At 46.9% G+C, this 13,306-nt stretch overlaps 1 protein-coding gene across 9 annotated transcripts in view; it reads left to right on the top strand.

Moving 5' to 3' along the window:
• LOC135920017 (uncharacterized) overlaps nt 1-13,306 on the top strand; it is a 278,410-nt gene that overhangs the window by 23,556 nt on the left and 241,548 nt on the right. For 7 of the 9 annotated variants that reach the window (XM_070536193.1, XM_070536187.1, XM_070536192.1 and 4 more), the window contains exons 4-5: nt 2,092-2,189; nt 12,209-12,316. In XM_070536193.1, coding sequence (XP_070392294.1) covers nt 2,092-2,189; nt 12,209-12,316 — 206 coding nt within the window. The remainder of the gene's footprint in view (nt 1-2,091; nt 2,190-12,208; nt 12,317-13,306) is intronic. The other 2 variants (XM_070536189.1, XM_070536191.1) reach the window with 1 other exon arrangement.

Below are 13,306 nucleotides of genomic sequence, written 5' to 3'. Positions count from 1 at the left end.
ACGGCCAAGATACCCGTTTGACTATACTCGACGAGATCTACACCTGGACATCATTTTCGAACCGGTGGGCGAATGCTTTCCCTCAATATCGAAGTTTGAAGATCCGAAGTGGGCTCAGCTGCGTCGGGTAACAAACGCGGCAAGAAGGCTCACAGAAACGCACGGCGTTCCCTATGCATAGGCCTGGTCTGTGAGACCGCTGCCGCCTCAATAGAGCAAATGTCTCGGAAGGCCCCTGAAGAGCCAACGACGGCTACCGGTACAGCACCGGCACCCATGTGCTCTACTTCAGGACACTCAGCGAACGATTATAACAAACAATCTTCATCCACCGAGATGGAACACGATTTCGACAAGGACCTCATCGAACTCAACCCGATAAAGGCGGACCGCACTGGCGGTAGTTGACACATTGTTCAATCACAAAGAGCTAGGAAACAACGTAAGAAGAACGAAAAAAGGAAGGAAGCCCAATCTCCTTAGAAACGGGGCTCACCATGTCAGGCTAACTTCGCGAGAGGGGAACGCGGCGTCCATTCATATGGTGTGGCCGACAACCAAGCAAATCGCTCCCACCATCCAAAATGCAAGTATCTACCAGCGCTACCAAAGGAAACGTAAAAATCAGGATGCGTCCCACAAAGGCATGAACACAGACATACTAATACCAACCTTGGCGAGTGCCATTCTCAAGGCAAGCCAACCAACCCAAGACAATCTCAGTCAAACTCAAGATGGACCCCTGACGCGAGAGAGAATCCCGGGCATGGATTTCATCCTCCGCACTCGCCCCGGATAAATATTATAATATTTTTGGTGAACAGCACGGATGTGGCCAACGTACTCCGCGGCGTCACGCAACTGGAATTGAACGGACGCGTACCCCAATTCAACACATACGTAGCTGACCCCGACAACTGCTATCGAGGTGTGGTTCCCGGCATTCCAGCGGACACACCCATGGGACATTTAGTAGCCAACATGCGAATACGGACACACGCAGTGAATCCAACGAGCTCGGATGCTAGGCAAGTCATCCACGATGCTCATCACGTTAACCAGTGGCTCCCTTTCCAAATGTATTTATTACATGGGAGGAGAGAAGTGACTCGATCCATACAAGCCCAGTGTTCGAATATACAGGGAATGTTTCCAAGCGGGACACCTACCGGATATGTGCCCCCACCCGATCAACATCTGCAAAAATGCGGCCTGAAAGATCCTCCCGCCCTTGGACATGAGTGTGTGATCAAATGCGCCGTGTGCGGAGCGACAGACCACGTGACTAGCAGCAACAAATGTCCACAGAAACTAAAGAACATTCGTTCCAAGAACACCAATCGTCAGTCCCGCTCACTAGAGTGAGTGGGCCAGAAGAAACTGCGATGGTTCAGTTAAGAGGATGAGGAAGACAGCCATCGCCACAAATCCACATCTTCTAAAGGCCAAATGTCGTAAAGGCCAGTTTGTCGTAAATAATCCTAATCCATAAGAAAGCGGATGCCAAAGACTTGAAAAACTATAGGCCAATCAGCTTACTGTCCATTGCCTACAAAGTATTTACTAAGGTAATCATAAATAGAATCAGGAACACCTTAGGCTTCTGTCAACCAAAGGGACGGGCAGGATTTCATAAAGGCTGCTCAACAATAGACCTTATTCACACTATCAATCAAGGGATAATGTGCGGAATGTAACCAACCCTTATATATAGCCTTCATTGATTACCAGAAAGCGTTTGGTTCAGTCGAACCCTCATCAGTCATACAGGCATTGCGGAATCAGGGTGTAGACGAGCTAGTTTAGGCGGACGGATGAGATTAAGAAGTTTGCAGGGAGAAAATGGCGACAATTAGCACAAGATCGGGGTAATTGGAGAAGTATGGGAGAGGCCTTTGCCCTGCAGTGGGCGTAGCCAGGCTGATGATGATGATTTCGTACGATCGCACGTGAATCGACGCGCACAGCTGTGGAGACGGCACTATCCTCACAAGTATGCTATCAGAATTAGCGGCGCTGTGTTCTGTAGCAACTTTGTTGTCCTAAGACTGACTTCACCATTGTCGTATAACAGGTATTTCTCTATTTCAGACGCTCTAGTCGACTCCTTTTCTGGGCCCTTTTGGTATCCTGCATGGTGATTGGAGCTGCCGCTCTCCTTTTTGCGGTTTATACCTTCATTATGTTAGGTAATTGCCCTTTTTTTCTGTGTGACGGGAAAAAGTGTTTTTTGTCTCTACACCCAGTTGAAAAAGACAACAGGAATTATTGTGGCAACTACAGAAATTTCTGTCGCGACTACAGAAATTTGTGTTGTACGACAGAAGTTCTTGATGTTTTTGTAGTTGCGACAGACATTTCTGACGTTACGACAGAAATTCGGATGTCGCAGCAGAAACATTCTGTCGCGAAGACCAAGAGTTCTGAAGTCGCAACAGAAACGTTCTGTCGCGTCTACAAGAGTTCTGAAGTCGTTACAAAAGCTTTCTATCGTGACAGCGATTCTGACGTTACGACATAAATTCTGTCATTGCAATAGAAAGATTCTGTCGCGAAGACGAAGAGTTCTGAAGTCGCAACAGAAACTTTCGGTCACGACAACAAGAGTTCTGTAGTCAAAACAGCTTTCTATTGTGACAGCGATTCTGACGTTACGACAGAAATTCTGTCGTCGCAAGAGAAAGATTCTGTCGCGACGACGAAGAGCTCTGAAGTCGCAACAAAAACGTTCTGTCGTGACAAGAATTCTGTAGTCACAACAGCTTTCTGTCATGACAGCGACTGACTTTACGACCGCAATTCTGACGTCGCAACAGAAACATTCGGTCGCGACGGCCAAGAGTTCTGTAGTCGCAACAGAAACGTTCTGTCGCGACCACAAGAGTGTATGAAGTCGCAACAACAGCTTTTTACCGCAACTGCGATTGTGACGTCGCAACAGGAACTCTCTGTCGGGACTACACAGAAATGTGCTACTTTTTGTCGCAGCGACATAAGTTCTGACGCCTCGACAGAAGCGCGTTCCATCGCGACGCTTTAAAATTGTATGTCAGTTTCGCATTGGTGGTGTACACTGTACTTTTTTCTTGCACGGTATTCAATCGTGCTTCTCTGAAGCCGGCAATGATGATAGCACCGACACCGGTATTAAAGTCGACGTGGCCAATTGTTATAATTGTGCCTTACGACGAGGCACTAGCAACGCCATACTGGCCTCATCGAAATCATGCCATCTGCGGGAATGTCTGCGTATCCGTTTTACTTTATTTGGTAAGATGTGGCACACAGGCCTGTGGACCTAAATGTGCCGTTACACTGGCACATTAGTTAATTTCCCAGAAATATTGCATAAGCTTTCGCGAAGCGAAAAGGAAGTCTTGGGTTGTTCCTCAAAGTTGCATGACAAGCTGCTTCGCTCTGGTCTCATTATTCTGGTACAGCGCTGCGGTGAGAAACCAGTATGCTGTCAGAAAGAACACTCATCCACGAATGTTTATGTAGCTATTTTGCATTGAACACACGAATTATGTGCGCGCTCAAAAGTGTAAAGAACGAGAGATAACTGTCGAAATTAGCAGTAACAGCCCCAACCGTCACCGTTGTCTATTTCTGAATTTCTTATTTAATACGGACATCGTACATCAATATTGATGTCCTAGCACTCCACGATGTACCTGTCGATGGTAACAACACTTTTGCTCTTCTAGAGATGCGGCAGGAGACGCGGTGGAGTGATAGCGCATCTTGGCTTTTAAGATGCAAATGTAGACATCAGCGAATCGTACTATTGACATCGCCGAAATGTACACTAGACACACATGGCAGGAGTGGGGCAGTGGTAAAGTACCGGGTTCGGAATCGTGAGGTCGCAAGTTGGAGTCCTCAACGGCGACGTTTTTTTTTACTTTTTTTATTGTACTAACAAATTTACATAGCCTTAAGGATATCCCTGTCAATTTTTAATTAAATATTGATGAAGAACTGCAGAAGCTTATACTACAGGACGCCACACTACAGACAACAGAACTACAGACAATAGAACTACAGGCAACAGAACTACAGAAACAACGTCCCAAAATACGACAGACTGAAATTTCCTGTTCTGTTTTTCAACTAGGCAGGCATAAACGGAGATCCTATTTTATATGGACGAAGAATAGGCCTATCCGCATGTACATTTAGACAATACCGCAATAACGAGCAACGAACAGGGCACAATGGGAGGCACAATTTTGTTCTGATTTAAGTTTATTATCATTCAATGCTGCAAAACGTCCTTCACTGAGGGATAGAGATGTAGAAGCAACCTTAAGGTGACGACATTACAAAGTTGAGTCAAAGCAAAAGAAGCCAAATTTAAAGCGCGCAGTATCTCTGATGAGGTCAGCTGAACTCGGGTAATTCTAGTCTAGGAAAATGTGGAGGAAAAATGAATGCGAGAATCCAACGATGGAATCTTGTAGCGGGATAGCGGTGTTCAAATGGCCTGTCCGATAAACACGATGCGCCAGTTGAATCAGCTAACTCCCACGTGAAGGGAAGAAAAAGTCATGTGGCAGAGAAAGGCAAAACATTCGACTACAAGAGTAAAAAGTAGACAGTGATAATTTTGATTTACGCACACAAAGATGAACAACTGCATGGAAGCGGGCGTAAAACGCTATAAGTGCAAGTGACAATAGAGTATAACGTATACGGTGAAACGGTATAAGTAAATGTGGCGTTATCCCGAGGGGCATAGAAACTCTTTAGCGTTGTTCACATTGATAATTTTTCTTGCCACAGTGCAAGATGACCCACTCGCGTTCGAGTACGATAGAATGACCTAACGCTATTGTTGCTTAAGAACTCGTAGGTACGGCTAATGCAATACGATGCCAAGAAAATGCAAGTGTGTTTATAATGACACATCGACCGGTAAGTGCAGAACTTCCATTTGAATCTAGCGACAGTACGCTACGCTTTACTGTTTTATGTCAATTTAAAGAGCAGCTTAGAAATAAGCTCTTTTCCATAGAAAAAAATGGGAGCAGCGAACTGCATTAAAAAACTATCTATGGGCACTTTGCTGAGCTAAACTGCTACAGGTGAAAGCATATCTATGACTGCCTGTGGCGCTGTTGTCTGAACTTTTCTGCGAACGGACGCCGCCGTAGGCATGAGCATGGTATGCTATCACAGCCATACTGCAAGGTTTGTCGCCGCTCTGCATGCATACCCACGCGCATGTCCCCGTTCTCCCATGCGCCCACTCGCACAGCGGTACTGGCATGGTGCCACCTCTCCTTGCTCCCCTTGCCGGTGATCACCGCCTTCCTGCGTCCACCACGGTCTGCGCTCAGACACTCATGAGCCACTAAAAGTTTACGCCTTAATATTGTTACGGAAGGATGAAAGAAGAGAGAGGAAGAAAAAGGTCGGAGACGCTGGCTGCTGCGTTTTGTTGGTGGTCAGCCATCTTAGTTATTTTTACTCATCCTTGTATATATATTGTCAATAGAGTTTGTATATACTCGCAACTTTCTCGTAACATATTGGTGGAGGTGCGGTGCGGGGTACCACGACTATAAATGGAGCTCCGCAGCCATAATCGTCCGCACCATAATGGACGGTGAGCACGGGGGATCACCGTCGTTGCCGCCTCCAACGTCACCGTCCCAAACTACGTCGCTGTCACCTTCGGTGGTCATTCTGCAACCCTAGGATCTATGAACCTTGTGCGGGACCGATGGCGCCGACGTTGAAGAGTTGGTGGTCATGTACGAATGCGTGAGTGGAATCAACAGATGGGACCCTACGCTTATGTTAGTTAACCTGTTGTTCTACCTAAGAGGCACGGCTAAGGTGGTGTACGAAAACCACGAAGAGGAGCTAACCAGCTGGGACCAATGCAAAGAGAAATGGATAGAGTTGTTTCGCAAACCAGGCGGCCGTAAAATTTCCGCAAAACAGGAACTGACCTCACATGCCCAATCCCCCAAGGAGTCCTATATCTCGCACATCCAGGACATGCTGGCAGCTTGCCGTAAAGCCGGTCCCGACATGACAGAAGCAGAGAAAGTCGAATACGTGCTTAAGGGCATTGCTGACGACGGGTAAATCTGCTCATGTGCAAGAGCTGCTCTATAGTTGACGCAATCATTAAAGAGTGCCGAAAATTCGAGCATGCCAAAAGTCGACGCGTCTCGCAACCATTCGGGAGACTTTCCAATTCTGCAGCAACGTCGACGTGTGAAGATCAACCCGCACAGCAGCATGCGTCGCCATCAGAAGACGTGGTGCGAATCGTCAGACGTGAATTGGATACGATGACACCCGCAGGTTTCTGTTCGCGTCTCCCTGATGCTACCACATTTTCAGTTCCCCTCGTACAAGCCTTCGTTCGCCAGAAACTTGAAAACTTTGGCCTATATTCGCTCTGTGCTGTCGCCAATCCCAGAGCTAACGAACGCCCTTCTACTATTTTCGCTCCACCCCGACGCTTCTCTCCAAATTATTGCAGCCCGACATAGTGGAGAAATGCGGACGACCAGCCGATATGTTTCACCTGTCGCTGCATTATCATGGCGCCCAATACTTTCGCAACTAGTGGCCCTCAACACCTCGCACACAGACCAACCTGAGCCGTTTTGATGGAAATACGCGGAATATTTCGGCCACCGCCGAGTCTAACAGCGCCACCAACTCTGCTCGGAACACGAGGTACAGCCGCTCATCATAGCAGCGCGGACACCAGTCTCGTTCTCCGCAACCACGTGGCCCATCTTCCCGTTCGCCAAAGCCACGTCGCCTTTCGCCCCCTGTGGCTTTAGGCTGCATACTTTCGGGAAACTAGAAAATATAGCGCTTGGAGGTGTTGCTGCATCGCCGACTACTGCAGCAAGTCCTCTGTCTATGCCCACAAGGAGAAGTGTAATTGACATCGAAATAAACGGTGTACGTGTCCAAGCACTCGTCAACACTGGAGCCCACGTGTCTCTGATGAGTGCTAGCGTACTTAGACGTTTAAAGAAGGTCCTCACCCCAGCAGCTTCTCGAGTGCTTCGTGTAGCTGACGGCGGCGTGCTGGTTGTTTTTGCAATGTGTGCTGCGTGTTTAATTATAGCCGGCTGCCCTACTTTTATTCTCTTTGCTGTGAATGACAACTGCCTCGTAATGTTATCCTTGGCTTGGACTTTTTATCCAATCATTCTACTCTCATCGACTGCGCGACCGGCGTTCTTCAGTTACAACTGCCTCAACTCGCCGGTGCTCCGAGTATCACCCCACCGCGTGCTTGCTTCAAGATGCGCGTCTGTCACCCGAGGTAGTTACTTACGTCAATTTGACCGCCCAACCACAGGATCCTGACGGTGAATATGTGCTTCACCCCATCATCGCCGTGCTTTTGAACCGGAACGCTGCTATTGCGCATATGTTGGTCACGGTTACAAATAATTACGTCGTTCTACCTCTTCTTAAGTTCAGCCTACGCCCTCAAGTGCTTCCGGCCGGCATGTTCTTGGCCAGCATTTGTAGTGGTTGGGAATTTGACATTCAGAGTCTGAATGCCGAGAGTGGCATATTAGCGCCAGTTGCAGCTGGCAACTCTGGTTCCTTAACGAATGACTTCGCGAAAATGATTGCACCTGCCTTCACCTCTGCACAGGCCACGGACATATGACTCCTGCTTGAATCGTACAGTGACATCTTTGATTTAGGCCACAGGCCATTGGGCGAAACATCTGTTGTTCGCCACGGTATAAATACTGGAGATACGAATCCTATTCGTCGGCGTCTCTATCATGTATCGCATGCTGAATGTCAAGTCATCCAATTAGAAGTGGACAAATGGTGCGCAAAGGGGTCATCAAGCCATCAGCCAGCCTTTGGGCTTCGCCTGTCATCCTTGCGAAAAAAAAAAGTACCTTGCGTTTTTGCGTCGATTATTGCCACTTAAACAAGATCACGAGAAAGGATGCCTACTCACTACCACGCATAGACGACGCATTCGACTGCTTGCACGGAACGAAATACTTCTTGTCCATCGATATTCGATCTGGCTACTGGCAGATTTCAGCTGATGAAATGAGCCGCGAGAAGACGGCCTTCATCATGCCGGATCGCTTATATCATTTCAAAGTCATGCCCTTTGGTCTATGCGATGCTCCTTCGACATTTGAACGTATGATGGATTCTCTTCTACAGAGCTACAAATGAACCACCTGTGTTTGTTACTTTGACGACGTTATTGTTTTTCTCCCACGTTCGGCAGCCACCCTACCCGACTCGCTTCAATTCTAGCTGTCTTCCGAAAAGCCGGCCTTCAAATGAACTCCATGAAGTGTAAAGCCGGACGCCGTCAGATCACCCTGTTGGGACACCTCGTTGACGCATCCGGTGTCTGACCAGATCCGGAAAAGTTAGCGCCGTATGCAGTTTTGCTGTGCCATGTTCTGTCTCTGACGTGCGCTGCTTTGTCGGCCTGTGTTTCGCCGACGTCAAACTTTCGCCGTTTCGTCAAAAATTTTGCCGACGTTGCTCGGCCTTTGATAGATCTTCTAAAAAAGAACACGCCAGTCTCATGGGGCCCAGAGCAGGCTCACGCGTTTGCCGCAGTCATCGGGTTTCTGACCACCCCTCCCATACTTGCCCACTTTGATCCCTCTGCACCGACCGAACTCCACATTGACGCAAGCGGCTATGGCATCGGTGCTGTCCTCATCGAACGCCAACATGGTACCGAGTGCGTGATAGCTTACGCCTGCCGCCTACAGTCACCTGCCTAGAGAAATTACTCCATCACCGATCTGGACTGCTTGGCTTTAGTTTGGGCTGTCGCCAAGTCCTAGCCATAATTGTACAGCCGCACCTTTGCAGTCGTCAAAGACCACCACGCACTCTGCTGGCTGTCTTCCCTCCGGGACCCGACTGTACGGCTTGGTCATTGGGCTTTACGGCTCCAGGAAGTCTCATTTAGTGCCCATTACAAGACTGAACGCCTGTACAAAGATGCTGACTGCCTCTCGCGTCCCCCCGTAGAACCTCTCGATCGTATTGCGCTTGATCCGGTTACCTGCGTGATGGATTTGACTCACATGACCGACATGCACGCTGAACAACAACGCGACGTGTCCTTATGGTTAATCTTCGCCGTAGTGCAAACTGGTAGCACCGACGACACGTGCCGCATGTTCGTGCTGCATGACGGCATCCTCTACTGCCATAATATCAGCGCTGACAGCCCTGAGTTGCTGCTTGTCCTTCCTCGTCGTCTGTGATCCGTCGTTTTCTAACAACTTCGCGATGCTCCGACGGCGGGACAGCTTGGCTACCGCTTTGTGCGTCGTTATCTCTCAACTTGCGAATTGTGTCAGCGCCGGAAGAAACCAACCCTGGCACTTGTCGGATGACTCCATCCCATTGAAGTTCCCTCTGAACCATTCTTTCGCGTAGGCCTTGACCTGCTTGGCCCTTTTCCGACGACGACTAGAGGGAACAAGTGGATCGCTGGCGCTACTGCTTACGCGACAGGCTATGCGATAACAAAGGCGTTGCCAACTGGTTGCGCAACTCACGTCGCCTATTTTGTCCTTCATGACGTCATTCTCCAGCACGGTGCACCTCGACAGTTACTTACAGACCGCGACCACTCGTTCTTGTCTCGAGTTGTCGACGACCTCCTCCACTCTTGTGCCACTGAACACAAGCAGTCCACCGCCTACCGCCCACAAACGAACGGTCTTATGGAGCGTCTCAACCAAGCAATCCCAGAGATGCTGTCGATGTACGTCTCGAACCATCTCCTCCACTGGGACGCCGCGCTGGCTTGCATGATGTTCGCGTATAACTCGTCCTGACATGACACCACAGAATATTCACCCTTTTATTTCTTGTATGGTCGCATCTCCACACTGCCGTTTGACACCATCCTTCCTTCTGTGCGACGCGTTGGAACTGAGTACGCCCGCGAAGTCATCGATAACGCTCACATGGCACGTCAAATCGCGCAATCTCGTTTATTAGCCTCACAGCATATACAGAAAGACCGTTACGACCACTGCCATCGCGACGTTAAGTTCGCACCAGGTGCTTGGGTGCTTCTCTGGTCACCATATCGTCGGGTTGGCCTCTCCCAAAAGCTTCTCTCTCGCTACACAGGGCCTTATGAAGTCCTACGCCAAATTAATGACGTCAATTACGAGATTTCGCCTCTACGCTTTGATGCATTCTCAAATCAGGCGCCTGTCGACGTCGTGGACGTTTGGCGGCTAAAGCCATACTTCACTCGAAATTCTTCGCCTGCCATGCGCCGAGAGGGCACTTCGCCACTCGGGGGTCCTGTTAAGGAAGATGAGAGAAAAAAGAGGAAGGAGAAGATCGGAGATGCTGGCTGCTGCGTGTTGTTGGTGGTCAGTCATCCTAGCTATTCTGACTCATCCTGTATATATATTGTAAGTATAGTTTGTATATACTCGTACTATCCCCGTAAGAATATTATGCTTAGGTGGACCAAGTATGGTTATCACAAAACATCGGAATGCGATTGTACCTAAATACGATTTCAATTTTCATCGTCCTTGAGCGAGAACCAGTAATTTTTTGATAGCCGAAAACTTTTTAATAACATACAATGCTTCAATAGAGTTCATGATCAGCTAATTTTATGACCAGTCAGGCATTGTTTTGGGGCTGTGTGGTTATCGCAGCCTTTCTGCTGGCACACTCTATCAATGATAATGTCCATTGTTTATCAGAAAGACTTTATTGCGGTATTTTTTTCAAATAGCTTGGAACCAGTGCGACGAAAGTACTATCTCAACGCCAGTTTCTGAACTAGTCACGCGGAATTTACAGGATTGCATGGTGCAGGGACGCTAAGACATTTGGTGATATTATTATGGATTTCAGCCCTTAAGCTTCTGTGGCATGTAGTTCACGTCGTATATACTATCACGATCAATTATGATTCGCAACGGGGCATACCATCCTCCGCTTTTTGTATAAATGAAAAAAAAACCTGTTCAATTTTTTCTAAGCAGTGTGCCACTTGTAATTGGAGCGTCATTTATTTTTTGAAATTCTTGTGTATTTCTTCTTCCATACAGTCTTTCCTGTTTTCGGTAATGGGCTTCCGCCTTTAAACTCCTACTGGGCGCGATGATATCTACGTTGCGTTACCTTACTCGCCTCTTATAATAAACTCCGCCAAATGGTATTTCAGTTATTGCAACTTAACAAATGCGTGAATGAATGGATGAATAAATAAATAAATAAATAAATAAATAAATAAATAAATAAATAAATAAATAACTCGATAAATAAATAAATAAATAAATAAATAAATAAATAAATAAATAAATAAAACTATAAATAAATAAATCACTCTTACTGACACCGGCTCTGAGGTCGGACAGTCCCTAAAATAAGCGCGATTTTAGGTAATATGTAACACGGCGGTGGTTTCGCTACGGAATCCAAAACGAATGAGTTTCGCTATGTTTGTGTGAGAGAATGCACTGTTTGAGCGTGACTCTATGGCAAAGCCGAAGAATGTTCTGAACAGTAACATCACGCTCGCCTACGGAGGCCGCGGAGAATGACTTCAGGCACATGAAGCAGACAGCCTCAAACACTTCATCATGCAACTAGTTGACTGGCTTTTCAAACAGCGGCCGTTTATGCGTTAAAGTAATCTATATCTTTTTGAGCAATACATATCGCGTACTATAGGGGCCAAGTACCTGTAGACGAGTCCTTACCAGCTTATGTTACGACGCGCGCGACCTAATAAAGAGCAACTGCAGTAATAACGGTTATTGATGTCCATGCGTCCCTGGGGCTTGTATTGCTTGTGGAACATGCCTCGGAAGGGCTTTGCGGGCAGCCCTTCCTGCATATGTGAGCGCAGAGAGGGCTAGTTTTGCCATAGAGAACTAGCAGTACGTACCGCGTCTTGCAAATTAAAATCATGCTATATCAGGTGCAACGCTTAAATATCTCCAACTTGGCGACGATAAGCCTAACGGAGAGGCCTGTATTGACATTCTGTGTTTTCGCTGCGAAAAGGAACGTTTTCTTAATTGTTTGTTACATGTAGCTTCAGTGTCCAGAGGCTACGACAAAACTTACAGCGTTGGGAAGATTTGAAACTGCGATAATTTTCCGCTAAAAACGTTACTCCTGCATTGGTAGCAATAAAATATTTGTGTTGTTTTTTCGCTATTAGGAAACAGTGACAATATCAGAAGTACAAGCGCCGTCGGAACGATCACTGTGTCAGCAGTTATTGACCTGTCGCCTTCCCCTGTGACACCATCTACAATGATAAAAAAAGGTATCGGGACTTTTTGGACTTCCTGGCCTTTCGCCATCGTTTCAACATTTTTTTCAGGTTTGATATAAGCCTACTGTGCCCTTTCATGAGAGCCTGCGCCTGAATGCTGCGGTACATCAGACGCCTCTGCGTAGGTTGGAAGAACGCAACCTCGAAGTTGCTGAGGTTATATTCTATGCTTTCAATTGCCAAAACAGCGGAAACAGAACGCCTTTGGGGAAACGGAATAAACGGCACCATATGCTCAAATATTTACGCTCAAGCCAACCGCCTTTTACCAGCATCAAATACATTTATGAAATGCAATCATGGGCACATAAAATGTGGCTGACTATTTAACGCAACTCAAAAAGTGGAATAATGAAGCACCAGTCACGGATATATTTGTCCATAACGCTTAGCTAAGGAGCCAGATTCTTAGATATCTTCATATCTTCATAGCTAGATGCAACAGTTGTATGTTTTGAACACTTCTCCGGCTTACTTTAGTAAAGCTAACTTACTCGGCGTAATAATTTATAACACTTTAGAAACACTGTGCAACTTTGTCAAAGCAGACATAAGACTGAGGTAACGTCTTTCTAGAGTATGAGCTCGGAAATATACTTCTCTTATTTTGATTTGAGAAATCAGACTAATGTCTGTGCTTAGCCAACAAAAATGACCTCCGAAGGCCAAAGCAAATCTTGCGTTACCCATTTTCTGGCTGCAGGGCCTTAAAAATGATATTGTTTCATTTCTGTACTTTGTGCATCAGAGAAGGAACAATAACCAGACTTTAACATTGTGCTGCTGTGAAATGTGTGGTTTGATTCACGTGTTCTAAAATACATGATTGTTTCTTCGCGAATGCTCATCGTATTCGAGACTTCGTATATTCGCCAATTCCTAATATATACGTTTGGACTCGCTTAGCTCAAAAGAAGCGGCTGTTTCAATGAAGTGTTTTATAAGTTGATGATTCGACCCTGTTATTCGCCCGAACGTCCT

Source organism: Dermacentor albipictus, chromosome 3 (assembly GCF_038994185.2).
Source record: "Dermacentor albipictus isolate Rhodes 1998 colony chromosome 3, USDA_Dalb.pri_finalv2, whole genome shotgun sequence".
NCBI lineage: Eukaryota > Metazoa > Arthropoda > Arachnida > Ixodida > Ixodidae > Dermacentor > Dermacentor albipictus.
Note: the sequence above shows the minus strand (reverse complement) of the source record. Positions and strands in the feature narration are given on the sequence as shown.